General features: G+C 37.2%; 1 protein-coding gene across 1 annotated transcript in view; it reads left to right on the top strand.

Annotated features, from left to right (window-relative positions):
• LOC133645903 (xaa-Arg dipeptidase-like) overlaps positions 1 to 27,500 on the top strand; it is a 28,468-nt gene that overhangs the window by 310 nt on the left and 658 nt on the right. The window contains exons 1-6 of the mRNA XM_062040833.1: positions 1 to 520; positions 7,164 to 7,572; positions 18,804 to 18,952; positions 19,044 to 19,186; positions 23,750 to 23,904; positions 24,340 to 24,466. The exon at positions 1 to 520 is cut by the window's left edge and continues 310 nt beyond it. Of these exons, the coding sequence (XP_061896817.1) occupies positions 1 to 520; positions 7,164 to 7,572; positions 18,804 to 18,952; positions 19,044 to 19,186; positions 23,750 to 23,904; positions 24,340 to 24,466 (1,503 nt within the window). The remainder of the gene's footprint in view (positions 521 to 7,163; positions 7,573 to 18,803; positions 18,953 to 19,043; positions 19,187 to 23,749; positions 23,905 to 24,339; positions 24,467 to 27,500) is intronic.

Here is a 27,500-nt window from a genome sequence, read left to right as displayed (position 1 = left end):
GGAGGAGAGTCTTTGAGGACCGGGATCTAAGGGCTCAAACAAAGCTCCTGGTCTACAGAGCTGTTGTCATCCCCACCCTGCTGTATGGGGCAGAGTCATGGACTACTTACAGTAGGCACCTGAGAGCCCTGGAACAACATCACCAGCGATCCCTACGGAGGATTTTGAGGATCAGTTGGGAGGACAGACGCACCAACATCAGCGTCTTGGAGGAAGCCAACATGCCCAGCATCACCACCACAATTATGCAGCACCAACTCCGCTGGACAGGTCACGTCATCCGCATGTCCAACACACGTCTTCCCAAACAGGTCCTTTACTCCCAGTTGAAGGAAGGTCAGCGTGCCCCTGGTGGGCAAAAGAAACGTTTCAAGGATAACATCAAGACCAGCTTAAAGCATTTCCACATCCCCATGAACAACTGGGAGGAAATAGCACTGGACAGGCCTCGCTGGAAGAAATCCGTACAAGAAGGTGCAGCACTCTATGAGATGGAACTCCGCCGTATCGCAGACACAAAGCGACAACACCGCAAGGAAAGACAGAAGAAGGCTCCCCCCCCATCAACCACTCCCATTTTCCCCTGCCCACATTGCACCAAAATATGTGGATCACGGATTGGCCTACACAGCCATCTACGGATCCACAAATAGACGACCCTACGGAGGACAGTCATACTCGTTTCGAGTGACCGCCGATGATGATGATGATGGTGTGTGTGTGTGTGTGTGGGTGTATATATGTATCTATATAGTTTTATTTGATTATCTTAGTATTTAGTATTTGAAAAAAGCTTTGTTATTACTTAACGTATAATATAATTATTTGTTGTTTTATTTTTATTTTTGTATCATTTTACGTAATATGCTTGGCTTTACATTTTGATCATTTTGCTTTTAGTTCGTCTTATTATGAAATGTATATATCTTCTCTGAATTATTTTATCATTTTACTTATTTACTTAACTCTGCGTGTTACTATAATTTATGATGTATTTTTTTCTTTTTCTTTTTTTTAATACTTAATATACTATTGCGTTCTTTTAATTCAGTTTATTTCATATATATTATCCATCCATCCATCCATTTTCTATCGCGTGTCCCTTTTTGGGGTCGCGGGGGGTGCTGGAGCCTATCTCAGCTGCATTCGGGCGGAAGGCGGGGTACACCCTGGACAAGTCGCCACCTCATCGCAGGGCCAACACAGATAGACAACATTCACACTCACATTCACACACTAGGGCCAATTTAGTGTTGCCAATCAACCTATCCCCAGGTGCATGTCTTTGGAGGTGGGAGGAAGCCGGAATACCCGGGGAGAACATGCAAACTCCACACAGAAAGATCCCGAGCCCGGGATTGAACTCACGACCTTCGTATTGTGAGGCACTAACCCCTGTTCCACCGTGCTGCCCATATATTATTGAACGTATTTCATTTAGTTATTAATACATTTATATGCAATATATTTATTCTTTTTTTTTTTTTTTTGTTTAATTTATATGTCTGATTTTTAAAATTGGGTTTACAATTATTTGGGTAATTTTAGCTTTAGCTTTTATTGATTTTGCCCTTATAGAATTATTTTGTATTCACGCAATTTATATATTCTTTTGTAAATTATTTTAATAATTTTATTTTGTTTTTTTCTCTACTTAACTATGCATATTACTACAACTTATGAGTTGTTCTTTTCTTATATTTTTTTGTTGTTATATTTGGTATTTTTCTTGGACATTTATTTGCTATTTCATTATTTCTGAACTAATTTTCTTTATGAATATTAAGAAACTCAACCTATTTCATTTAGTCCTTTGTACATAATTATTGTATATATGTATTTATTGTTTTGTTTGCTTTAAGGTTGTTAGTTTTAGCTTTAGTTCTTATTTATTTAGCCATTTATAGATTTATTTTGCAGTTAATGATGCATTTGTTTTCTTTATTTTTATGCATATTACTTGAGTTCATTCAGTGTTTTTGTTTGTTGTTTATTTATTTCAATTGTATTTTTTGTTATTTTTGTATTCATTTTATTTACATTCATTTCAATTTCCATCCATCCATTTTCTACCGCTTATTCCCTTCGGGGTCGTGGGGGGTGCTGGAGCCTATCTCAGCTACAATCGGGCGGAAAGCGGGGTACAGCCAATTTATTATGTACACGTTTAATTTTTTTTTATTTTATTGTTTCCACTGTTCTATTTATCGTCTTCATTATTTATTTATTTTTTTACATTTTGTTGTTTTAAGTTTTCTGGTGTATTAACTTAAAATATATATGTTTTATTTATTTTCTCATTCAGCCTATTAAATATACACATCATTGTTCAATTACACGTTCTTTCAAAATATGTATTTTTTAATTAATTTGACCTTTTAAAACCTTTTAATATCATTCAACTGCAAATACTTACTTATATTTTCTCCATGCCCAGTCAGTCATACTAAAGGCTGAATTTATTGAAGCAAATTTAAATTTTGATTTGAATGTTGTGAAATCAAACACACTTTCCCAGGAGCTGAAACAAAAGGTTGCCCACTCCTACATGCACTTGCCTTCCAGGCCATGTCACTTAATTGATGCACAATAGAAAGTGACGGCATGGTCGGCGGTGCGTAAAACCACGCTGACAGATAGCCCACGTCAGAAGGCCGTCTCGCTGTTCAACATGTCCCCCTTCCCCTTGAGTGACAGGCGCCCCCAATTAACCTCCACACACACACACACACACACCTGCTCTCTCCCACGCACAGTTGTGTCTTCATTCCTTTAACCTTATTATACAAGAGAAGCTCATTTGCATTTTGTAACATTAGTGGAGCCTCTGCATTCGCGCACAAAATCACTGATCAGTGGACGCCACACAGAGAAGGTTTGGGTCCCTCTAGTGTGTTCACAGAGAGATGGTTCAGTGGGAGACAATTTGCATCTCATTCTTCTGGTTGACCTAATGAACCAGAAACCAAAATGCTAATACTTGGCAACGACATCCAAACGTGAGGATTATTTTATGTTCATTGATAAATGATAATGTGCACATGTCGACTGAATTGGCTTGTATTATTTTTTTCTAAATGGTTCTGAATTGAGCTCACCTCAAATTAATGTACAGTGAGGTGGCGACTTGTCCAGGGTGTACCCCACCTTCCGCCCGAATGCAGCTGAGATAGGCTCCAGCACCCCCCGTGACCCCAAAAGGGACAAGCGGTAGAAAATTGGATGGATGGATGGATGGACAGTACTGTATGGTGATTTTTAAGGTTTACGACCAACAGAGGGCGCCACTCTCTGTATTTGTTGTGTTCTGTTGGTTTGGTTCTTGAAATGTTTTTTTCTTCATTTTTAAAATCCAATTTAATATCATTATTTATTACTGTTATTGATTTGGTAATTTGCTTGACGTTATTTGACATTAAATTTTGTGTTTTTATTTATTCATTTTGTAATTTATTTATACTCAATTTTATTTTGTTACTGGTTGTATTTGTATTTACCTTGCATTTTACTCATTTTTTGTTATTTTTTGAAAATTATTGTGTTTTTATTTATTTTTGTTGTTGTTTTTAATGCAATAATTAGTTTTTCTCCTTTTCATTGTTTTATTTTATTATTTTACTGTTTAGTGCACATTTTTTAAAATTAATTTTGTAATGTATATACAGTACACTGAATTTATTAAAATTATTATATTTTGTTATTTTCTTTACTTTTTATTTTACTTTTTTTTTTTAATTCTTTTTTAATTATTGTGTTTTTATTTATTGTTTTATTTAATTTATTAGTTTGTTGTCATTTCGTTCTTTTATTTTATTATCTTAGTGTTTGGTCTTAGCGATACATAATATAAATGATCTGTTGCAGGGTCAAGCTGTCTCCATCATAATGTTTATTAATTATACTGAAGAGATAATGTTTTGTGTTAACTTTAGTGACAAAATGTAAAATTTTCAATGTACATTTTTAAATTTATAAACATTTTTGTATTCTATAATTGTAATTGTCATTTTCTTTACCTTGTTAATTTTTTTTTATTGTGTTTTTATTATTGTTATTATTACATGTATTAGTTTCTTTCATTTAATGTTTTCTTATTATTACATTATTTTATAAACTGGCGCCATCACAATGTTCTTCATTAATTATACAGTAGTGGCAAAGTGCACATTTGGAATTTATTGATTCCAGGTGAGGGCGGGTTCACTGGTTTATCAAGTACCACCTCCGCTCTAAGTTTTGTTTGTTTTTCTGTGTTCAAGCATGACTGCTGGCAATTTCCTCTAAGTGTTACGAAGCCTTGGGAAGTTTTTTAAGGGGAGGTGTGGCATCTTGAGAAAAATCAAGAAAAAAAGTATTTGAACAGGTTAAAAGAGGATTAGTGCAACCAAATATCATACAGATAATTACTTCTAATACTAGTGAGAGAGACCAACAAATTGTTTACACTTGTTACCATGAGGCAGAACTATGAATTGTTATTATTGGGGTTATTATAAGGCATGTTTACTTTCACTTTTAAATTAAACTCTGCATGTCTTATAAAATTAAAAAATAACAAATTACTCATGTATATTGTATGTTCCAAGACAATCCCAATGTGCTCTTTGGCAATGTTTTCATTGAGCAGTAATGGTGGAACTCTGAATTCTGCCTGGAAACAAGTGGTTATAGGAAAAATGTGAGAGTACATTTTTAAAAACTCATTATAAAGCCTCAATCTTCAAGACAGATGCCAATATTTTTATTCAAATGTGTTTTCCCTTTTTAACATTCATACTCTTTATTGTTCTGAAGCCTCTAACCTTTTGAAACATTATTTAAATCAGGGTGGTCCAAAGTGCAGCTGGTGGGCCATTTCTTTTATTTTTTATTGGCCCTCGAAATGTTCTGAAAATGAAATAAATTCATTATTAATGAGGCATATTACAAAACACAAACCCAGTGAAGTTGGCACGTTGTGTAATTCGTAAATAAAAACAGAATACAATGATTTGCAAATCCCTTTCAACTTATATTCAATTGAATAGACTGCAAAGACAAGATATTTAATGTTCGAACTGAGAAACGTAATTTTTTTTTGCAAATAACCATTAACTTAGAATTTAATTGCAGCAAAACATTGCAAAAAAGTTGGCACAGGGGCATGTTCACCACTGTGTTACATGGCCTTTCCTTTTAACAACACTCAGTAAACGTTTGGGAACTGAGGAGACACATTTTTGAAGCTTTTCAGGTGGAATTCTTTCCCATTCTTGCTTGATGTACAGCTTAAGTTGTTCAACAGTCCGGGGGTCTCCGTTGTGGTATTTTAGGCTTCATAATGCGCCACACATTTTCAATGGGAGACAGGTCTGGACTACAGGCAGGCCAGTCTAGTACCCGCACTCTTTTACTATGAAGCCATGTTGATGTAACACGTGGCTTGGCATTGTCTTGCTGAAATAAGCAGGGGCGTCCATGATAGCATTGATTGGATGGCAACATATGTTGCTCCAAAACCTGTATGTACCTTTCAGCATTAATGGTGCCTTCACAGATGTGTAAGTTACCCATGCCTTGGGCACTAATACACCCCCATACCATCACAGATGCTGGCTTTGCGCCTACAACCGTCCGGATGGTTCTTTTCCTCTTTTTTCCGGAGGACACGACATCCACAGTTTCCAAAAACTATTTGAAATGTGGACTCGTCAGACCACAGAACACTTTTCCACTTTGCATCAGTCCATCTTAGATGAGCTTGGGCCCGGCCAAGCCGGCGGCGCTTCTGGGTGTTGTTGATAAATGGCTTTCGCTTTGCATAGTAGAGTTTTAACTTGCACTTACAGATGTAGCGACAAACTGTAGTTACTGAAATTGGTTTTCTGAAGTGTTCCCGAGCCCATGTGGTGATGTCCTTTACACACTGATGTCGCTTTTTGATGCAGTACTGCCTGAGGGATCAAAGGTCTGTAATATCATCGCTTACGTGCAGTGAATTCTCCAGATCCTCTGAAACTTTTGATGATATTACGGACCGTGAATGGTGAAATCCCTAAATTCCTTACAATAGCTCGTTGAGAAATGTTGTTCTTAAACTGTGGGACAATTTCCTCACGCCTTTGTTCACAAAGTGGTGACCCTCGCCCCATCCTTGTTTGAGCATTCCTCAACTTTCTCAGTCTTTTTTGCCACTTGTGCCAGCTTTTTTGAAACACGTTGCAGGCATCAAATTCCAAATGAGCTAATATTTGAAAGAAAATAACAACGTTTTCCAGTTCGAACGTTAAGTATCTTGTCTTTGCAGTCTATTTAATTGAATAGGTTGAAAAGGATTTGCAAATCATTGTATTTTGTTTTTATTTACGATTTACACAACGTGCCAATTTTACAGATTTTGGGGTTTGTAGACGTAACACTAATAATATTTACTTTGTTATCTACAGGCTTTTTAAATGAACAAAATGTATCAAAGAAAATCATGCAAAGCATTCTTTCAGTTTTTGGTATGTGGAAGAAGTTTGCACACCCCTGACTTAGACTGTTTTTTTTTTCACAATTTATAATCCATCCATCCATCCACTTCCTACCGCTTGTCCCGTTCGGGGTCGCGGGGGTGCTGGAGCCTATCCCAGCTGCATTCGGGCGGAAGGCGGGGTACACCCAGGACAAGTTGCCACCTCATCGCAGGGCCAACACAGATAGACAGACAACATTCACACTCACATTCACACACTAGGGCCAATTTAGTGTTGCCAATCAACCTATCCCCAGGTGCATGTCTTTGGAGGTGGGAGGAAGCCGGAGTACCCGGAAGGAACCCACGCAGTCACGGGGAGAACATGCAAACTCCACACAGAAAGATCCAGAGCCCGGGATTGAACTCAGGACTACTCAGGACCTTCGTATTGTGAGGCACATGCACTAACCATTGTGCCACCGTGAATTTATAATAATGAACTTATTTATTTATGTGTGTGGTATTCAAAAATGTTGAAATGTTACTTTAAATAATAACGTTAGACCCTGGAGCAGATTATTTTTCTTTCCAATATGAAAACCTGTCGGATGCCTCCTAAGACTGTGTGAGGAAAAAAAAAAAAGATAATGAATGTGTGCTTATGTTAAAATAACAGACAATAACGACCGACCGGTTCTGACAGGTTCTGTGTTATTTCCTGCAGACCTTTGTACAACATGCAGGTCCAGCAGATGAAGAAGTGGGTCCAGTCATGCATAGACCATCACAAGGACAAGCTGTCCAGTCTGAGTCGAGACATTTGGGCCGATCCCGAAATCGGCGGTCAAGAAACCTACGCCGTGGAGCGCTTCCTGCGCTTTTTCCGCTCGGACCCGACCTGGAGCGTCCAAAGTCCTTACATGATTCCCACGGCCTTCCGGGCCAGCTGGGGTCCGGTGGGAGGCAACGAGGGAGACTCGGTTCTGAATTTGGCCTTTCTGTGCGAGTACAACGCCCTGCCTGATATTGGCCACACTTGCGGACACAACCTGATCGCTGAGGTGGGAGCTGCTGCCGGATGGGGTCTGAAAGCCGCTCTGGAGGGGCAGACAGAACTTCCGCTCCGAGTGAAGGTAAACTGTTACACATTGAAGTGTATTTCTGCAGAGGTGTGGACTCGAGTCACATGACTTGGACTCGAGTCAGACTCGAGTCATGAATTTGATGACTTTGGACTCGACTTGACAAAATGTAAAGAGACTTGCAACTCGACTTAGACTTTAACATCAATGACTTGTAACTTCACTTGGACTTGAGCCTTTTGACTTGACATGACTTGCTACTTTCCCCAAGACCCAAAGATTAAAAAGTTATTTGGGAGCGCGCCGCTCCGTATTTTTCCTTTTCTTTGTCTGTGTCTATCAGCGTGTTGTTCCTGTCAGCTGGTGTGCTCTCAGTACAACAGCCAATCAAATTAGATCTACGCTGTTTTCATCCCACAGCTCTCATCCAATCAAATTGCAGGACAACCAATGAAGAAGAATTGTCAAACAACACGCCAGTGAGAAACAATTATGCCAAATTTAATTTCGTTCGGGTATTAAAACTACGACTTGGTCAACAAAAAACGAATTGCCCTATGCAAATCATGCAGTTCGAATATTATAGACGGAGATGACGTAACAACTTCCAACTTCGTTCGACATTTGAAGTTGCACAAAGAAGGGTAAGTTTTGAATGTAAGCTAACATTTATTGGCTAAGTAACGTGACTTTTATTTGCTGTGTAGTTAAACCAGTGAGGCTGTAAACTCACTGCTAACGTTATAACCATTGACATCTTATAAGTAGACGCAGCATCGAGCGCTACTGCCTACTGGCGCAGACGAGACGCGGGGCCGCCATCTTGGAGTGGTGATCCGCTCCACTCAGTGCAATTCATTTGGCAGGAGCAATGAACTGTCAGCGCATTTAATTAATCTTACCTCACTGAATACCACTCATTTTCACACGCTTTTTGTTTAATGTGTAGCTATGATAAAGGACACATGTTTTGGCGTGTTTTATTATTCATAGTTTGCTTAACAGTAATATAATATTATTACACGCTATAAGTGACCAGACGTCCGAGATCAAAGCTGGGAATATAATCCCAGAGAAAGGGGAAAAAAACGGTCAGCTATTTTTAAATTGAAGAAACAATATGATTAGGTTATATATACATGCGTATATCCTACATAAACAATGTATGAATACATTAGATGTCTATATATCTTATAGACTGTATCTCTGTTGCTGCAGCAGCAGAGAGTTTATTCTGTCTTGACACTTTGTATTGATATTTTGTATTACATTCTTCCCTTAAATGATCATGTTTACAGTCATTGTTTTATATGTATTTTTTATGTATGTCGCTTTGGATAAAAGCGTCTGCCAAATACTTCAACATAAACATATATAAACACCTGAAAGTCTTTATATCAGCTAAAACCACCAATCTGTTTCACTGGATTCAGAATAAAACCAAATTCTGTCTTACCCAACAATGTTAGTATTTTAATATAGTTACTTGAAGACTTATTCCTGGTTACAATTACACTGTTAAGAAAGTATTGTCTTATATTTTGCCTAAAATGAGAATGCATCATAATCAGTGGCGGCTGGTGAATTTTGTTTTAGGTGGGGCTGAAAGTTTGTAAACCAAACCCCTGTAAGGGGGTCATCCTCCCCCAGAAGATTTATTTGTGATTTTCACATACATATATTGAAGATCTTTGCTCCTTCTCAACTCTGTGGTAATATTATTTTCATAAAATACAACCAGTAGTACATTAATGTTAAATCTTACTTGTGAAAAGTAATCACCCGATTCCTATTTTCAACAGTCCGCTCATTTGAGTAGGAAAACGCTGAACACCATCTTTGTTTTCTACCTGTCAACTGTCAGTTTAGGCTGCTCGCCGGCTCCTCATCACCACTTCAAGATGGCGGCCAAATTGCTCGTGTCAAAGCAGTCAATGCTGCGTCTACTTATAAGATGTCTATGGTTATAACGTCATTGCAAACACGGCAATATGTTGCGTCCACTGCAGTTCGCTACCTTATTCATACTTTTTGTCAAGTGATTTTTTTAAGCAGGGCTGCATGAGGTATCTACACATAACGTTACGTTAGTCAATGTATCACACACAGTAACGTAACGTTAGACGGCGATCAGCAGCACCGCATATTTTAGCCACCTACAAAAACAAACATAGTCAAATAAAGGTCAGTAAAATGTATACTATCTTAAGAATATGTGTACATATTGCATAGGGCCCTGACATCTAAAAAGTACAACACTGTTCATTGTTTTGTTCATGTTTTTGTTATGTTTTTCATATGTACGCACACATCAACACACATACAGTATGAGATGAGATCAATGAGATAAGGTAAGAACAGGATAGAAACTGCTGTGGCACTAGTTACAATGCAATATGCCATGGAAATACAATGTTAACACTTTTGTGCAAATAAGTACAGTTGCACTTGTTTTTTCAAATGTGTTTATTCTGTAAAGGAATTAGTTAAATGTTTAAAATGACTGGATAATAGTGCTATTATGAAGTGCAATGTCAGCACTATTTTTTTTTCCTGCAATTTCAAATGCACTTGTTTTAATAAATAAATACAGCGTTTTAAAAGCATACACAATCTGTGTAAATATATTAGTCTGTGGTTAAAAGGACTTGAAAGGACTCGAAATTCAAAATGCAGGACTTGGGACTTGACTTGAGACTTTCCAGTCTTGACTTTGGACTTGACTCGGGACTTGCCTGTCTTGACTCGGGACTTGACTCGAGACTTGAGGGCAAAGACTTGAGACTTACTTGTGACTTGCAAAGCAATGACTTGGTCCCACCTCTGTATTTCTGGTCTTGTCCTCCTCGTCCGGACAGAAGGGTGACACGGCAGTGCGGCCGGATCAAAAGAGACGTCGGAGACGCTTTACTGAACCAAAAGTAGCTTTATTACAAGCGAGCGTCATTAAACAGGTCTGCGGTACCCGGAGGAACCTAGGTCAAAAAAATGAAGGACTCCTGACTGGAGAAGCCAAACCACCAGTCTTTTATTCTTTCTTTCTCTGTCTGGGTGTGTGCTTAAGTCAGGACAGCACATCCTGACCATGTAAGGAGATGTTTCTATGTAGTGACTGAAAAACAACTGCTTCAAGTCATAACTCAAATGTTGGCGTTGAGCTAGACAGGTAGTCTTTTCTCAAGGATTTGGTTATCACTTTTGCATTCCGAAGTCCCAATTAGGGCCTCTTTCGTACGAGAAGTGATCCAATCCACCTGCGAATGTCAAACTAAGGGGCCCTTTCTTATTATGTGCTCAAACTGAAATACCACTATTTACTTAAACTTGGTGGTTTTCTTTCTCCAAGGTGAATATAAACATTCACCATATGTAGAACATAATTTGAGTTAATTAATTCACTTCAACATCATCAAGTACTCATTCCGCCACGTCATTTCGTGTGGCCCGCCACATTCATTTGATATGACCTGCCATGTAAGATTATGTGGCCCGCCATATCATTTTATGTGGTCCGCCTGGTCATATTTTGTGGCCCGCCACTTCATTTAATGTGATCTGTCACATCATTTATGTCGTCTGCAATGCCATTTTATGTCGTCCGCCACTTTATGTGGTTCTCCAAGTCATTTTGTATAGTCCACAACTTTATTGTATGTGGGACATGTCTAAACCCAAAACCATATTTAGTGTAGTAGAAAACTACCTTCTTTTCTGTAATGGAGCTCTTAATTCAAAACACTTGTATCGCCCTCCCGCCGCAGAGTTTTAACATCAAACATGCCTTTTAAAAAGAAAAAACAAACCTTTAGATATTAAATATTGTATGCAAACAATATCAATCAATCAATCAATGTTTATTTATATAACCCTAAATCACAAGTGTCTCAAAGGGCTGCACAAGCCACAACGACATCCTCGGTACAGAGCCCACATAAGGGCAAGGAAAACTCACCCCAGTGAGAAACCTTGGAGAGGACCGCATATGTGGGGAGACCGAAAGCAATGGATGTCGAGTGGGTCTGACATAATATTGTGAAAGTCCAGTCCGAAGTGGATCCAACACATCAGCGAAAGTCTAGTCCACAGTGGATCCAACACAACAGTGAGAGTCCAGTCCATAGTGGGGCCAGCAGGAAACCATCTCGAGCGGAGATGGGTCAGCAGCACAGAGATGTCCCCAACCGATGCACAGGCGAGCGGTCCACCCCGGGTCCCGACTCTGGACAGCCAGCACTTCATCCATGGCCACCGGACCTGTGTAACTCCCCCTCCACAAGGGAGAGGGGGGCAGAGGAGAAAAGAAAAGAAACGGCAGATCAACTGGTCTAAAAGGGGGTCTATTTAAAGGCTAGAGTATACAAATGAGTTTTAAGATGGGACTTAAATGTTTCTACTGAGGTAGCATCGCTAACTGTTACCGGGAGGGCATTCCATAGTACTGGACTTACTTACTTAGACTTAGTTCCTCCCATTCCTGTTGGAACATTGGGGGACGAGTCCCCTCCATTTGTTCCGGTCACTGGCGACCCTTCTTGCTTCATACCAGCTGACTCCCATCTCTCTCAGGTCTTCCTTAGCTGTTTGTCTCCACGTCTTCTTTGGCCGTCCTCTCTTCCTCTTTCCCCCTTCTGGCACCCAGTCCATTGCCACACTTGCCGGTCTCTGTCTTGGCAGTCGGAGTACGTGTCCAGCCATTCTCCTTCTCATGTCAGAGACTATGTCAGACAATGGTGCTACCCCCTGCCCTTCTCATCACCTCTTCATTGGTGATGTGGTCTCTCCATGAGATCCTCAAGATGTATCTGCGGCACCGTCGGTAGAAGACATCCAGCTTGTTAGTAATGCTTGATGTCTTCATCCACGTCTCACAGGCATAGGTCACTGTAGGGATGACCACTGACATATAGAGGCGCAGCTTTGTGGACGTACTGATAGATTTTGATGACCAGATGTTCCGGAGGCGTTGGAAGACTCCTGCAGCTTTTCCGATTCTGGTCTGTACATCCTTTTCTGCATCTCCAGTGTTTGAGATGTTGTTTCCAAGATACGTAAAGTTCTCAACGTACTCTATGCCTTGTTCGCCTACGGTGAGCAGTGGAACGTTTTGGTCTTGTGCGACGGTCATGGCCTTGGTCTTCTCTTGGCTTATACGTAGGCCGACTTTTTCCCCTTGCTCATGCAGATTGTTGGTCAATTTTTGGAGTGCAGCATAGGAATGGCTAATAGTACTGGAGCCCGAATATAAAACGCTATATAGGCCGCAGACTTTTTTTTGGCTCTGGGAATCACTAATAAGCCGGAGTTCTTTGAACGCAGACTTCTTGCAGGGACATATGGTACAATACAATCGGCAAGATAGAATACAACAGAATGTACTTCAAACAACTACAGTAGTTGTATGAAGTAATGTAGTAATAATGTACAGCATTTACCTTGTACAGGGGACTTCTACGGTACGTCCTTTCAGATGGAAAACACATCATCTTCAGCTTCTCCATATTTCATGGATAAATGACCATCAATTAGATATTATTTTATTGTCAGGACTGTCTATCCCACTCACTCTCTTCCAATAGTTGAACAAAAAAAAAAAAGTCGCTCTTTAACTATAAGCTAATTATAGGGTGCCGTGTGACATTTGCTAAGCCGACAAAATGTTTGCTTGCAACTTATAGCTTTTAGCATAACAGTTAGCTGAAAGACAGCTCATATCTCAAAACACTCTGAAGTTGAGGTAATGGGTCGTACTTGTATAGCGCTTTTCTACCTTTTTGAGGAACTCAAAGCGCTTTGACACTATTTTCCACATTCACCCATTCACACACACACACATTCACACACTGATAGCGGGAGCTGCCATGCACGGCGCTAACCAGGCCCATCAGGAGCAAGGGTGAAGTGTCTTGCTCAAAGACACAACGGATGTGACTAGGATGGTAGAAGGTGGGGTTCGAACCAGTAACCCTCAAATTGCTGGCACGGCCACTCTCCCAAATTCGCCACGCCGTCCCCACAGTATTTATTGTAAAATTCATGAATAAACATCCATTGAATTGGTGCCATTTGTGCCCTCCAAAAATGAGCCTTTTAACAAATGTTTTATGCAGCAATGTGTCCTGCACATTTATTTGACTGCATTTTTAAAAAAAACCCTATAAAACATTCATTTAAACTGGATTGAACACGAGGGGGGAAAATTGTTGCCTGTCGCCGCTTTCTAAAACTTCGGGCCACATTGTTTAACTTGTTCTGCAAAAGTCTGGAAATGATGTTACTAAATGTATTCGTTGGTAGAACATTTGCATTTACTGCTGGCAAAATGTATGCCTTTTAAACTTGTATGCCTTTTAAACTTGAATACTGTATGATCATGAAACAAATTATATTATCATACATCCAAAACATTTGTTTTGATAAAATGCAGTAAATACTGAAATACTTGCTTGTCAAGCAAGTTATCCATCAATTTGTCGGTAAAACAAATATATAATCAAATGAATGTATAATACTGTCACTGTTATATTAGTTGCTTAGTTATAGTTAATATTCACCGTTATTGCAGCCATAATTGCAATTTGGGCCTCAATGAAAATGAGTTTGACCATTAAAAATACTAAATACAATCCCTCGGTATTTTGTACAAATATTTATGGTCCCCTTTATCCCAACTGTACTTATTTTAGAAATAAAAACAACCAATTTATTTCAAATTTACACTTTTGTTATGTCCATAGGTTTTTACTCAGTCCTGTTACCAACACATCACTCCCCTCTGAAAAATGTCAAATTAATTTACACTGTTATAATAACGTCTAAGAAAAAAGGCTGGTTGGCCATGTTTTATGTGCTTATACTGTATGAGTGAGCGTTGTCATGGTAAACGTGAAGACAAGCTCCTCAGTCACCGTTAAGAAATGAACAATGCGAAGAATCTGCAAGTTATTAAAGTGCAAGAGAGTGCCATCAAGTTATGAAAAAGAATCATGTGTCCAAAAATGTGTCCTTGCATCTAGAGCCATTATGTTCTTCAAATGTTGCCATGGAGACTTGGACTGTCTTCACATTACTCAACGGAATGAAAGGCGTTTTTTGTTTGTCCCTAGAAGGCATATTTGCATATTATATTTCCTGTTGCACTCACTCGTAACTGATGCATGGCAACGCTACAAGGAGTTTGCTCCAGTTGCAAGTTGCAAAAGGGACCCCAAAAAGATCAACTTTAAAGGCCTACTGAAATGAAATGTTCTTATTTAAACGGGGATAGCAGATCCATTCTATGTGTCATACTTGATCATTTCGCGATATTGCCATATTTTTGCTGAAAGGATTTAGTAGAGAACATCGACGATAAAGTTCGCAACTTTTGTTAAAAAAAAGCCTTGCCTGTACCGGAAGTAGCGTGACGTCGCAGGTTGAAGGGCTCCTCACATTTCCCCATTGTTTACACCAGCAGCGAGAGCGATTCGGACCGATAAAGCGACGATTACCCCATTAATTTGAGCGAGGATGAAAGATTTGTGGATGAGGAACGTGAGAGTGAAGGACTAGAGTGCAGTGCAGGACGTATCTTTTTTCGCTCTGACCGTAACTTAGGTACAAGGGCTCAATGGATTCCACACTTTCTCCTTTTTCTATTGTGGATCACGGATTTGTATTTTAAACCACCTTGGATACTATATCCTCTTGAAAATGAGAGTCGAGAACGCGAAATTGACATTCACAGTGACTTTTATCTCCACGACAATACATCGGCGAAGCTCTTTAGCTACGGAGCTAACGTGATAGCATCGTGCTTAAATGCAGATAGAAACAAAATAAATAAGCCCCTGACTGGAAGGATAGACAGAAGATCAACAATACTACCAAACTCTGGACCTGTAACCACACGGTTAATGCTGTACCGCCGGACGAAGCCTAGCAATGCTGTTGCTAACGACGCCATTGAAGCTAACTTAGCTATGGGACCTCGACAGAGCTATGCTAAAAACATTAGCTATCCACCTACGCCAGCCCTCATCTGCTCATCAACACCTGCGTTCCAGCGATCAACGGCGCGACGAAGGACTTCACCCGATCATCGGTGCGGTCGGCGGCTAGCGTCGGATAGCGCGTCTGCTATCCAACTCAAAGTCCTCCTGGTTGTGTTGCTGCAGCCAGCCGCTAATACACCGATCCCACCTACAGCTTTCTTCTTTGCAGTCTCCATTGTTCATTAAACAAATTGCAAAAGATTCACCAACACAGATGTCCAGAATACTGTGGAATTTTGCGATGAAAACAGAGCTGTTTGTATCGGGATACAATGTGTCCGAATACTTCCGCTTCAACCATTGACGTCACGCGCAAATGTCATCATATATAGACGTTTTCAACCGGAAGTTTCCCGGGAAATTTAAAATTGCCTTTTATAAGTTAACCCGGCCGTATTGGCATGTGTTGCAATGTTAAGATTTCATCATTGATATATAAACTATCAGACTGCGTGGTCGGTAGTAGTAGGTTTCAGTAGGCCTTTAAGAATAACTATTAACTTACAAATGATAATACTGTCAGGTTGAATGTCATATATGCCATAGTAGGAGAAATAAATGATTTTTTATTTATTTGTTTTTAATGGAATGAGAGAATCTAAACGTTCAGAACTCCCATTTTAATGTTAGTGTTGTGTAAAATGTTTAATATTTTAACAGCTCTGATCATAATGATTATTTTCGAGAATCTAATTAATTTTGAATGGAATTGGACTGATTATGGAGATGTATTTAGATTGCTAGCACAATAATATCTATTAGGTCATTTTTATGTTAGCTGCTGAGGACCTTGGTCACAATTTGGACAGCGCCCCAAAACAGGCTACTCTGTACAGGGCTGTTAACAGAGGGTTTCTAGTGCGCTAAACCTTGTCATCCTTGGGTTATTTTGAACAAGCATTTCATGTCTGCCACTGGTGCCTTTTAAATGATTATTTGCTGGGTCTAATTTTAACCAATGTGTTTGTGCTATAAATACTGATACAGTATATCAAATATGTCAAACCCAGGGCCCGGGGGCCAGAACTGGTCCATCACTTCATTTAACATGGTCCATGAATTTATTTAAGGTGGCCCAAGATTTTATTTAATGTGGGCCGCGACGTCATTTAATGTGCCCCGCCACGTTATTTACCGTATTTTCCGGACTATAAGGCGCACTTAAAATCCTTTTTTTTCCTCAAAACTCGACATTGCGCCTCATAACCCGGTGCGCCTAATGTAAGGAATATGTTTGGATGAGCTTACCCACCTCGAAGCTATTTTATTTGGTACATGGTGTAATGATAAGTGTGACCAGTAGATGGCTGTCCAACATAAGAGATACATTTAGGCTGCACTATGATAGCTATATGACTCAAGTAAACAACACCATCATTTTAAATGTTCCATTGAAAATATAGAAAATTACACACAGCGCTCAAAAATCTATCAAAATGTTTTAGTAGGACTTTGGTAAGCTATGAAGCCACACCGCTTGATGGATTGTACTGTGCTTCAACATACGAGTATTATTATGGTGTGTTTATAAGGTAAGACATATTATCTGGTGTTTTGTTTCGCAATATTATGCAAAAACAACTGGTACCTGCTGATCTGTATTTGGGATCTGCATACATCCTGAAAAATTGCGCACGTCCGTCTTTGTAGTCCGTGCGGATGCCGTAGTTGATAAGCTTCTTCTTTTTCTCTATCTTCTTGTTAAGGGGCATTCATTCTCCACTGTTGCCTTTTCTAATATAAAGTAGTGTAAAGTTCTTACTTATATCTGTCAGTAAACTCGCCATGAAAGCGCTAAAACATACCGGTGCAGTGAGTTGACATTATTCACCCAAGGAACTTTAGTTATTAGAGAGTTCTGGTCGGACGGTTTTTCACGGGACACATTTCCGGTGTTGTTGTTTCCGGATGAGGAGATGCTGCTCCGTTATTGATTTAAGTAAAGTCTGAATGTCATTAAAACAGTTAGCTCCATCTTTTGACACTTCTTCCACCCCCGTCCTTGCACGCTACACCGCTACAACTAAGATGACGGGGAGAAGACGCTGCCGAAGGTGAGCCACGTAAATAAGACCGCCCACAAAACGGCACATCCGGAAGCGACTGTCAGAAAGCGGCTTGAAGATGTTCTGTAAAACATAATCTATGCAACATTTTGACCAAAGAACCACCATTACATGTTTTGTAGACCACAAGGAAGTGTTTTACATTTAGAAAAAAATTATAATGTGACTCCTTTAATGCCCCCGATAATCCGGCGTGCCTTATATATGAAAAAAGATAAAACATAGACCATTCATTGGCAGTGCGCCTTATAATCCGGTGTGTCCTACGGCAGTGGTCCCCAACCACCGGTACCGGTCCGCGAACCGATTGGTACCGGGCTGCACAAGAAATTTAAAAAAAAAAAAAAAAAAAAAAAAAAGTTTTAATTTTTTTACATTTTTTTAATGAAATCAACATAAAAAACACATTATATACATTATATATCAATATAGATCACATGATTGTATTGTATTTATTTATGTAAAAAATTTTTTTTTTAAATACACCCCACCTCCCCTCCACCGGTCCGTGGGACAAATTTTCAAGCGTTGACCGGTCCGCAGCTACAAAAAGGTTGGGGACCACTGTCCTACCGTACTCTGGCCAGCCACATAATTTACTGTGGCCTTCCAAATTTAAAGTGGCCCGCCACGTTTACTGTGGTCTACCACATTTTATCTGGCCCGCCACATTTACTCTGGCACACCAAGTCATTTTGTGGTCCGCCACGTCATTTTTGTTGGTCTGCTCTGTCACTTCATTTTAAGTGGTCCGCCATGTCCTTTATGAGGGTGGAAATAACAGTACTTTCAGGTTAAACGTATTGTCTTTCTTCTTTCAATCTTGACAGAAAAATGGGCAGCATGCAATTGCATATGTTTTACATTTTAATATTATCTGACATGCAACAAGATGTCCCAAGCATTTTTTTTTTTGGTTATCAAACATAAATACTTAAATATGTGCTTGTCACCTTGAATTACAATTTCAAAGCAAGTTATCTATCAATCTGTTAGCAAAACATGTAATGATCAAAACAGTTGCCTATGCAAATTGTGTTACGAGGCTTTTATAAATGTTTATTTATATCTTACAAGTGACCCTCAGAGGGCAGCCATAATTGCAATTGGGCCTCAATAAAAAAAACTAATTTGACACCCCAGCTGTGTATGAAAAGTGTCATTAATATACTCACACTTTGACCAGGTGACCATCCTGGGAACTCCATCAGAGGAGGACCATGGAGGAAGGATCCAGCTGCTCGACGCGGGAGCCTTTGCAGACATCCACCTGGTCTTCATGGCCCATCCTGCTGTGGAGGACGTGGCCTTCTCCTCTAGTCTGACAGTCACCCAGCAAGTTGCTGTATTGTATTAGCGCACTTTGTTGTCATTCTTCATTCTCTGTGAACCTGACATCTTTTTTTTTTTTTCTCTCCAAACCTAGGATGTTGGTAAAGTACCACGGGAAAGCTAGTCACGCCTCCGCCTTTCCATGGATGGGCGTGAATGCCTTGGACGCCGCCGTGCAGGCTTACAGCAACCTCACCATGCTGAGGCCTCAGCTCAAGCCCGGTAGCACCTTCCAAGGTGAACATCGAGTATGCTATTAGCAGGGGTCCCCAAACTACGGCCCGCGGGCCGGATCCGGCCCCCCAGCATCCAAAATCCGGCCCACGGGAAGTCCCAAATTAAAAAAAAAAAGTGTTTTAATTTTTAATTTTTTAATTTTAATTTTTTTAATTTTATCTTTCCTTTCTAATCCATTTTATACCGCTTGTTACTCTCGATGTCTCCTAGCCACTCAGGCAAATCATATTATCTAAAAATGAATTTTCCCATCGATAACGTGACAATGTTAAATGTTGATGAACATCAATGTCAATTGATCTTAAATGACAAAACGGATGAACTCGCTGGAATATAAAGACAATGTATACACTGTAAAAAAAAAAATCAGTCATCTACTGGCTGCCAAACGAAAACCATAAAATCAAAGTTGTGACGATCGGTCACTTCATTTCAGTTTGTTTCCTGGTTTTTGTATTACTTCCTGTCAGTGCTCTTATTTTGTTATATTTCCTGTTTGTTCCGCTGAGCACTGTTTTCTCCTCACCTGCCGTTGATTGGCAGCCGGTCCACACCTGCTGCCAATCAGCATATGTCTATTTACGTTTTCTCTCGAGCACTCTTCAGTGCTCGATGATAGACTCTCTACGTTTGGAACTTTTTATGCAAGACTGCTTTATTTTCTGTTTATGATAATTGAATCATTTTACCTGCTAATCCTCCTCCTGGTTCTTGCGTCTTGGGGACACACAAACGGCAGCCATGCGAGTTCCTCACAAAAGTAAAACATTGTAAACCAAATAATGATCAAAAATATTATACTTACAGAAATTTCCATGAAACGTTTTATGGAAAAATATCGTAATATTACATGAATTTGAAAGTAATTTAAGAAAACAGAAAATGCTATGTATAATTAATTTGGTATTTTTCTGTAAAAACAATAGAAATATACATAGTTTGTCATTACTGGCATATTACTTAAAATAACAGGCGGATTGTTTATTTACAGATAATGTCTTCAATTCTACAGTTTTATAAACTATTTAAAAAAAATAGATAAATTACAGTAGAAATTTAGAGTAAATGAACCATAAAAATAGGATTTTTTTTACAGTGTGTGTGTATATGTATGTATATATATATATGTGTATATATATATATATATATATATATATATATATATATATATATATATATATATATATATATATATATATACACAGCCCGGCCCACGGCCACATTTTTTTAACCCAATGCGGCCCCCGAGTCAAAAAGTTTGGGGACCCCTGCTATTAGGAACAACGGGTGTGCATTTTTGTCCGTATTGGTACATGGTTCAAAAGTCTACTGTTTTCAGATTCTAATTCTGATTGTAGCGTGTGGTCTGTACTAGGGATGCCCGATAAATGCTTTAAAATGTAATATCGGAAATTATCGGTATCGGTTTCATAATTATCAGTATCGGTTTCTAAAAGTAAAATGTATGACGTTTTAAAACGCCGCTGTGTACACGGACGTAGGGAGAGGTACATAGTGCCAATAAACCTTAAAGGCATTTCCTTTGCGTGCGTGCCGTCCGAGTCACATATCTACCGGCTGTTCTCATCACGAATGAATGCAAGGCATACTTGATCAACAGCCATACAGGTCACACTGAGGGTGGAAGTATAAACAAGTTTAACACTGTTACAAATATGTGCCACACTGTGAACCCACACCAAACAGGAACGACAAACACATTTCGGGAGAACATCCGCACCGTAAAACAACATAAACACAACAGAACAAATACCCAGAATCCCTTGCAGTTACTAACTCTTCCGGGACGCTACAATATAAAAATTCCAGCAGCAGTGTACAGAATTGAGATCGAATTTAAAAAGTAAAAAGTAAATAATGGGGGTATAAATGGAAACAGAATAGGAAAATATTACAATAAGAATAAAAATAAAAAGCAACAATGAGAATAAAAATATAACAGTAAAATAAGAATATAACAAGAGAAACTAGGCAGTAGTGACCATGTTATGAAAAAGTATTGCACTGTTATTGTTTTGAGGCAGTTTATTTATTTTGGAAAACCTTGTTACATTGTTTAATGCATCCAGCGGGGCATCACAACAAAATTAGGCATAATAATGTGTTAATTTCACGACTGTATATATCGGTATCGGTTGATATCGGTATCGGTAATTAAGAGTTGGACAATATCGGAATATCGGATATCGGTAAAAAAGCCATTATCGGACATCTCTAGTCTGTACCTCAAAAAGTGGTGGTGTTACTACACACTTCCTCCCACCTCCAAAAACACATATATATATATATACATACATATATACAGTATATACATAAATGCATATATATATATATATATATATATATATATATATATATATATATATATATATATATATATATATATATATATATAGATATATATATATATATATATATATATATATATATATATATATATATATATATATATATATATATATATATATATATATACATATATATATATATATATATATATATATATATGAAATGTCTAAAAAAATAATCCTTTCCCTCTCCTTTACGACCTCCCACACACGGACCTTGCACACTCACGTGACACAGGGAATTTTGGCAGATGTAGTTTACTTACAAACAGGCCAATTCAAAAGTACCAGCAAAAAACTACACTGACCAAGTTTTCATTTTATGCCGGAGCATGTCAAGGTATTATTGTGACGATTTTGATACCGAAATACCGCTGTATTTATAATATACCATTACACCCCTGTTAATTGAACAATATTGCAGTCTAAAACATACCCTTTGTCAATATAAACAAGTATAAATAAATACAGTCGCATAATACTTACAGATTTAGTCTTCAAGGCAGAAAGTATCCAGTAACAAACGTGTCCGCTGCATTCAACTTACTGCGTAATAAGATATTGTTGCCACTCGGTGCTGCCAAATAAAAAACGATTTCCATTCCAGATAGTTATTAATAAATAGTATTTTTCATACCTACCATGGTTTTCTCAGTTTGACTAATTTCATGATCAAAATGTTCTAACATTCCACGCTACAAAATAATACAAGTATGTATGATTTGTGCTGATATTGTATCAGCTCATTATTAGTATCGGCCGATACTCAGGGCTCCAATATCAGTATATAATATCATCAAGTGAAAAAACTGTATCGGGACATCCCTAGTATTTGTCCTCTGTTATCATTAGTATTATACTCCTTATTGTGTAGTTGTGCTTCAAATTGTTTTTGCTAGCATCCCTCGTGGGAGGTCCCGGAAGGTCAAAAACATAGCAAGCGAGGAGGAAGCGAACAGGGCTGTTCCTTGAGGGTTTTAAGTGTGTATTTTGACTAAAACATGTTCTTTTTGTTCCGTAAAGATACTCACCTTTCATAAAAAAATATTGCCACAATAACCCTAATAAGTATACCGTATTTCCTTGAATAGCCGCAGGGGCGTTAATTAATTTAAAACCTCCTGTCACTCCGGCGTTTACCGGAAGCCGGCGGGATGGCCGTGCATGCGGTAATTATTTTAAAACCTCTTCTCACTCCGGCGTTTACCAAAAGGAATGCGGTAAATTTAGGCGTGCGCTTTGAGTGTGATGTAAGCATACCATCATGAAAAGCACATTTAATAAAAAAAACATTATTATGGTCTTACCTGTACTTATAAATGGAGACCATTTGCAGCTCCTTCTGACCAAAAGCATCGATAACTTGGTTATAGAAGTCTTCCTTATTTTCTTTCTTCAGTTTTAAAAGTCTCTCTGTCTCGATGGAGATATTCCTTTAATTATTACCTCCTGCTTCCATTGAAAGTCCAGTTTAGAAAACTGTTTTATTTTAGATACCGGTATGTAATCCTCCATGTTAAAAGTTCAGGCGAGAGAAAAAAAAAATAAAAAATCTCTTGCTGCGTGTTGTCACTTCTTCTGCAGTACCGGAAGTCGCAAGAAGGATCACTAGCGCCCTCTACTACCAGGAGGCGGGAGTCATTTAATGACTCATACAGTATTTGACACACTCAGCTACGGTATATTAATAAAACATAGCTGCTTACTGTTCTTTTTAGCATACTGTACCGGTATTCAATAGCTTGGACCTTAAATCCTACTGAATAGCTCTTTATCTTTTTTCCTTTGTGCGATTGCAAACTACTGAAAGCAGCTTCCTCCATTTTGAAAATGAGGACAGGTAAAGCGTCACTCGTGACGTAACGAATTTGACCCGGCGGAAGTTCTAGCCATATGCTAAATATTTTGCGAAACGAGTTTGACCCGGCGAAAATTATAGACATGCGATAATAAAATTAATATTTTGCGAAACGAATTTGATCCGGCGTTAATAATGAACCGGCGATAAGGCCAAGCATGCGTTAATTATTTTGAGAAATGAGTTTGACCCGGCAGTAATTCTAGACGTGCGAATACTATATTCCCTGCGCCAATTCAAGGAAATACGGTAAGTGGTATAGAAGTGATGAATGTTTTAAAGCGGTATAGATAATGGCAATGAGTTGGGGTGACCAGCATGCACCTTCTCCCTCAGGTATCATCAAACACGGAGGGGTAAAGGCCAACATCACCCCTGACTACTCAGAGCTACAATATTGTCTACTTGCTCCGACGCTTAAGGAGGTTGTTGAGCTGAAGGCCAAACTGGAGGCTTGCCTCCGGGCTGCTGCCATGGCGACCGGCTGTGAAGTAAGCGGCCATAAAGTCCTATGCAGGATTTAACACTTGATGCAGAGTATATACATGCAGTAGTCACCTTTATTTAACCAGGAAATGGACCAATTAATATGCAAAGTGACGTTTCTCGGGTGGAGAATTTTTTTTACATCTAAGTGTAAATGCATTACATACTATACATTACCTTTTGCACTATATTAATTTACATTATTATGTGTTGTCAACTTTGTACTTTTTTTTTTAACTATTATTTTTTTATGTCATTGCCTGAAATAAATAAATAAATGAAAAAAAAAATAAAAAAAATAAATAAGTGTTGATATTGCAGAATGACCGCAAGAAACATGTTGTTTTTCTTCTCGTATACAATCACTGTAATAAAAATACAGTGCACTGTATACCTCTATTACTTCTTCACTATTCATACTTTTTCTTTGCCTTTTTTAGCTGGAGATAAGTTACCCAGGCTACACCTACTTGAACATCGTGCCCAACGCCACACTGGCAAAGCTTTATGAAGATAACGGAAGAGCCTTAGGGATCCAGTTCACCAAAAATCCCACCAAATTCGCTGGTAGGTGAAAAATATATTTTGAGTTAATCGGTTTTGTAGCACACAAAGTTAAAACAAAAACATATTTTTTGATAATTGGGACTCAAAAAAATATTCTCGTTGTCAATGTATTTCGAAATAATTAGTAGAATCCCACATATAAGAATTAAAAATATATACTTGTATTGTGATTTCTTATATTTGATTTGGAAATAAACTTTTAATGTTAGCATAAACTTTGAATAAAAAATATTGAAACATTTGTTTTTATTCTTAACATTATAACTTTTCCCGCTAAGATTACAACTTGTTTTCTCTTTGGTCTCTTAAAATTTTTAATTATGACTTTTTCTTTGGAGCAACAAACATTTGTATATTATTAGAAGCCCTCATAAAAATATATGAATTCAAAAAGATATATCTGAATTGTATTTATTTTATATTAGATTTTTGAGGGAAACACTTTTATTTAAATTTTGGCTGGGCGTTAATAGTGTATGAAATAAAACATTTTTTTTTACTTTTTTTTTTTTATATATATATATTTTTAACATTACACCTTTCTCCCAGGTTGTTTTGTCTTTATGTTATGACTTTTTTTCTCCTAATATTTCGACTTTATTGTTGTAAAATTATGAATTTTTATCACTTAATTCCAAAACTTTTTTTCTCTTCACTTATAACTTTATTGTCCTAATAATTGTTTAGTTCATTCTGGTTAAATTGTATGACAATATTTATTATTATTATTATTATATTGGTAGAATCCCTGAACTTAGTATTAAGTATTCAAAAAATATATATTGAAATAGTTTTTTCATATTAGTTTTTTGAAGGATAAAATTGTATTTTAATTTTAGCATTATGCCTCAACATAGTGTATGAATAAAAAAAAACATATTGAAATGTATTTATTGAGAATTATGAGGGACACTTATTTTCTAATTTTAACAGAAGCCTTCAACTTTGTATAGAAAAAAATACAGTTCAAATAAATATAAATATTAATTTATGTATTCATGAATCTAATAATTGTATAATAAAATGAAATGTTTTAACATAGATATGTGTTTCAAGGACAAACATTGTTCAATGAAATATCCAGTTATACCTTTTAAAAGTTTCTCTTTTACAGATAGCAAACTAATTAAGACTGGTTGCAGCCAAGTAGTGCACTCCATTTTTGTGTCAGGAGACACAATCAATCCACAATCAAATCCACACAATAAAGCAAATTAATTTTGATCCATTCATTGATTATGATATTAGACTACAGTCACATATATTTTTGAAGATATTTAAACTTTATTCTAAAAAAAAAAAAAAAGACTTTTTTTACAGTAACATTACAACGTTTTTTTTGTTATGACTTTATTCTTAAGATTATAACATAGTTCTCATAAAATTATGACTTTTTATCTCATAAAATTGTAATGTGTCTCTTCATTACTATAACGTTATTCTCCTAATATCTTGATTTTGAGACACTTGTGATTAAGGGCTGTGTAAATAAACATTGATTGATTGACTTCATTCTTGTAAAACGGCATGTTTATTAAGGGTGCTCAAAACAATCAATTTACATCTGAATCGGGATTCTTACTTACTGCGATTCTAAATCCAAGGATAATGAAAAATAAAATAAAATAAATAAATAAATAAAATAAATAAAATAAATAAAATAAATAAAATAAATAATATATATATATATATATATATATATATATATATATATATATATATATATATATATATATATATATATATATATATATATATATATATATATACACACACTTTTTTTTACAAATGCAATTTTAAAAAGGTGTTTTTAGGCCCTCTCCTTGCTTACTGGAAGTGCATACACATCATACATCAGCAACCAAAAGGGCGTTTTGTAACCTATAACCTGTTTCGAAAAGGTTTATTATAACTAAAATACCAAATAATACATTGCAAGAATCAGTTTGAATCGAGAATCAATTCTGAATCGAATCGTCGCCCCAAGAATCGGAATCGGATTTAATCATGAGGTGCCCAAAGATTCTCATCTCTAATATTTATACTAGTAAAATTATGACTTTTTTGTAAGATTGACTTTTTTCTCTTTATACCATAACGTTATTTTCCTAACATTTCAAGTTAATTCTCGTCAACGTATGACCTTTTTGTTGTGTAAAATTATAAGTTTTGTTTCTTTATTCTCCTAATATTTTGACTTCGTACTCATAAAATAGCAATTTTAACATTACAGATTTGTTCTACTAAAATGTCAAAATGTTGACTTTATTCTTGTTCTTGTACATTTAAATCTAAATGATATTTTTCCCTTTAAAAAAAAATAAAATTGTGTTTTCTTCAGGGTCTGAAAGACTCTATGTCACAGGTGTCAAACTCAAGGCCCGGGGGCCAGATGTGGCCCAGTACTTCATTTTATTTGGCCCTCGAAAGCCTGGAAATAATATGTATCAATAAAGTACTGTAACTTTTTTTTGGGAGAAAAAAATATATTTACTCCATGTAATCGCAAATTATATTAACTTAAATATTGTCTAATTATGCAAAAATATATTCTCAAACATTTAAACCATTTTTTAAATAGAAATAAATACTAATAATAATGATTTCAACACAAGTTATCCATCAAATTGTGCGATGTAAAAGTAGCAATAGATTTCATTGTAAAATTGTGAAATTTACTGTGGTTTTTACAGCATTTTTCTCTAAATGACAAAAAAATACTTCTTTTACTGTAATAAACTGTGGTGCCGTGTTGGCATTTACAGTTATACACCGAAAAATATGCAGTTGTTGATTTGCGGTACAAAAAACAACAACTGGCAGCTCAGGTGCCAAAATGTTACTGTAAAATTGCAGTTTTTTTTATTTACAGTAAAACAACAAATGTACATTTTACAGTACAATTCTGGCAACTAAGCTGCCTTTTTTTAACCATAAAAACAGCAGTACTGTTTTTCCGTTGACAGTAATATACACTTTATTTTGAGGTGAAATTATCGCAATTTACCATATTTTTTTTGACATTTACTAATAA

Source organism: Entelurus aequoreus, linkage group LG03 (genome assembly GCF_033978785.1).
Source record: "Entelurus aequoreus isolate RoL-2023_Sb linkage group LG03, RoL_Eaeq_v1.1, whole genome shotgun sequence".
NCBI classification, from domain to species: domain Eukaryota; kingdom Metazoa; phylum Chordata; class Actinopteri; order Syngnathiformes; family Syngnathidae; genus Entelurus; species Entelurus aequoreus.
This window is presented reverse-complemented; position numbering and strand designations above follow the sequence as displayed.